We start from the raw sequence: 3,051 nt of genomic DNA, 5'->3' as shown, positions 1-3,051 counted from the left end.
GTACTACCCGGTCATTATGGGGGCATTCGAGGGGGTCCAGGACTTTCCGATTGAGTTGCAGGAGGACATCCTGTGCGGATGTGTGTGGGCGGAATCCGAACATGGTGCTCGCAAAGACCTGTTTGTGTTCAAGATATGTAGATAACCGATCCCGCACCATCGTCTCCATTAGTTTGCCCACACATGAGGTGAGAGAGATGGGGCGGAGGTTATCTGTGTCAATTGGTGTGCCAGCTTTAGGAATAAAAGTGACCAAAGCCGTTTTCCATTCGATTGGCAGGGCGGTGTCCCCGCGCCAAATCGCATTGACGTATTCCAGGAGGGACTGGTATGCCAAGTCGGGCAGGTTCGTCAAAAGCTTGACGGTGACCTTATCCCGTCCTGGCGCAGTGCCCCGTTTCATTTTGGCGAGAGCCGCCCGCAGATCATGGGGATGGCGATGGCGACGGCAATGGCTACGCCGTGAAGCACGGAAACAGGCGCCAGGAATCGAGGAATCAGCGCTCGAAGGCCGTGTGAGCGGACGCGCTTGACATGCGCTCCGCAAACTTTATCCTTTACGACCGGATTAACTCATTCCAGCCGTCTGAAACTAGTATCATCAGCCTCTGCTTTTCGTCAGGAACCTGCCGGTACCAACCCTTCTCGGTTTGGACTACCACATCAAGAGGCCAGTCCATATCTTTTCCTCACAGCGCAGCGCTAAGAGGCTGAGCCTCGCGACGCAGAAGCCACCGATACCGAACGCCGCTAGAGACGCAGCTTCGCGCTCGGTCCACCGGCGCGTCGGTGCCTCGAAGGCGGCATGGAACCCATTGTAGTAGAGGGAGAACACATATCACCCTCCGAACTGACCTCTACTAACGGCTGGCAATCAGCGCACGACAAGCGATGCTCAAGTATCAACTCTCCTCCCACCATTACTCCGAATGTGATTCAAGCCTCGGCCGGACGCCTGCCCCGGCCGCCCCAACTGTCTTCGCTACGCCACCCCAAGCTACCCATCGATGATCATAAGATCATCCTTCGTCCCCGTGGCGGCCTCAACCTTCAGACCGTGAATGGCGCAGTGCTTCGCGATGCCATTCTGCAAGCAGCTCGCCTCGCACCTCAAGAGGCCAAGCCTGACACAGTCATCATCAATACCCTCCAACACCTCATCCTCATCAACACACCCGACCCGCAGCGCCGACTCCGCTATGTCGCCATCAAGTCCGTGCTCATCTAAGGAACATCCTACGACATATACTCCTACAAAGCAGCCCCGGAGGACTGCGCCCGCGGCGTGGTCCATGGGGACCCTCTCGATCATTCACACGAAGATATCAAGGACCGTCTCAGTTACGAGCGGAACCCTCCAATCCTCGACTTTAGACGGATGGGCTCGACAGAGTCCATCATTATTCTCTTCGAAAAAGACTGGGTGCCCAAGCACATCTATTACTCTTCCGTCCTCTACAGATGCTACCTGTTTAAAAAGAAGATTGAGCACTGCCTTAACTGCGGCGCACTCGGCCACCGCGCGGATGTATGCCCGGCTCCTAAACAACGCCGCTACCCCGGCTGCGACCAAGTAGAACCCCCCGAGGACTACTCCTGCACGCCGCAATGCAAGATCTGCGGCAAAGAACACCTGACGGCGGACAGAACGTGCAAAGCGCGCTTCCGCACTCCATACCTCGTCAAAAAGAGGTACTGGGATGCCAAGCGAGCCGCCGAGGCAAACGCCAGCCAGGCTTCCACTAGTCAGGCTCCATCCCAATACCGCAGCCGTTCCACGACCCGCAAGCCCCAGGCCCCGCGGCTCACCCCGGAGTCCTTCCCGGTGCTGCAGCCTGCCGCACCAAAACAGCCGCCTAGCACTACCAAGTCCAAGGCCCGGTCCCGCTCCTGGACCAGAACCAGGCCAACACCACCTCCAATCCCCCCGAGGCCACCTGCCCAAGTACCCGGCCACAGCACCACCAATCAGGTGAGCTGGGCAGGCGTAGTCTCCCAGAACTCCGCCAACACCCTCTATGAAGAGCTGTTGCGTGTCCACGCGCAGCTCGCCTCCCTCCGAACCACCAACCTCCACCTCCAGGCCCAGCTACGTGCTCATCAGCAGGCCCAACCTCCTACCCCGGGCACAGCGGCCCCGGCCGCTCCTACCCCAACTCTTCCAACGCCACCTCTCCCTACTCTTCCACCGCTACCCCTCCCTACTCGCGAACCACCAGCCAAGAAGCGGGCTGCAACTTTCCCTACCTCCTTGACCACAGCAACCCCGGCCGAGATACCCCCAGTCCTACCTCCCAAATTCGAAGAACTCATAGAAGCCAGAATTCAGGCTGCGGTGCAGACGGCCATCCAGGCCTTCGCCAATGAACTCTCCAGGCTCACTACCCGTCTAGACGAATTCACTCGCCAAATTGACAAAATATTTAAGGAGCAAGAGGCTCGCTACGCGACAGCTTGTGCCGCCGCGCAGCCTAAAAAGCAGGCCCAGCTCCACACCCTCTCTAACTTCTGCACGGCGAACGACACCATCAGTGATGGCGAGGCCACGCACTAGCCTCACCATCTGGCAGTGAAACTGTCGCGGCTTTGGTTCCAAGCGGGGACTGGTTCACCAGTTCCTAGCTCGGGCAGACGGCCCCGACTTGCTCGCGCTGCAAGAGCCCTCCAATCCACTTACCCTACCCAGCTACCTTCCCATCGTCCCCATTTCTCCTACACCCCCTCGAGTTGCATTCCTTGTACGCCGTGCGCTCACTACCATCTCCCACACCTTAGACGTCCCTGAAATAGATCATCTCCTCATCGAACTGGTGCCGCAGCACACTCGGGATAGCAGTCTCTTCATCCTCAACGTATATAGCCACCCGAAGTGCCTGCGGCACGACTCCGACCGACTATTCACGCTTGCCAAGCGCGCCGCACACAAATGCCCCCTCGTAATTGTAGGCGACTTCAACGCCCCACATACGCCCTGGGGCTACACAACCGACACCCGAAAGGGACGCAGGGTATGGCTCGCAGCTCAACAGGCCGGTTTCTCCCTTATCACAG

The 3,051-nt window shown here is 58.4% G+C and overlaps 1 protein-coding gene across 1 annotated transcript; it reads left to right on the top strand.

Annotated features, from left to right (window-relative positions):
• Positions 1-1,153: 1,153 nt before the first annotated feature.
• Positions 1,154-2,554, top strand: LOC149328360 (uncharacterized). Its single transcript, XM_089558969.1, has one exon. The coding sequence runs from the start codon at positions 1,379-1,381 to the stop codon at positions 2,552-2,554; it is 1,176 nt and encodes a 391-aa protein (XP_089415095.1). The 5' UTR covers positions 1,154-1,378.
• The last annotated feature ends 497 nt before the right edge of the window (positions 2,555-3,051 follow it).

The sequence above is a fragment of the Amblyomma mixtum genome, chromosome 9, assembly GCF_055824585.1.
Source record: "Amblyomma mixtum isolate Tamu chromosome 9, ASM5582458v1, whole genome shotgun sequence".
Lineage (NCBI taxonomy): Eukaryota > Metazoa > Arthropoda > Arachnida > Ixodida > Ixodidae > Amblyomma > Amblyomma mixtum.
Note: the sequence above shows the minus strand (reverse complement) of the source record. Positions and strands in the feature narration are given on the sequence as shown.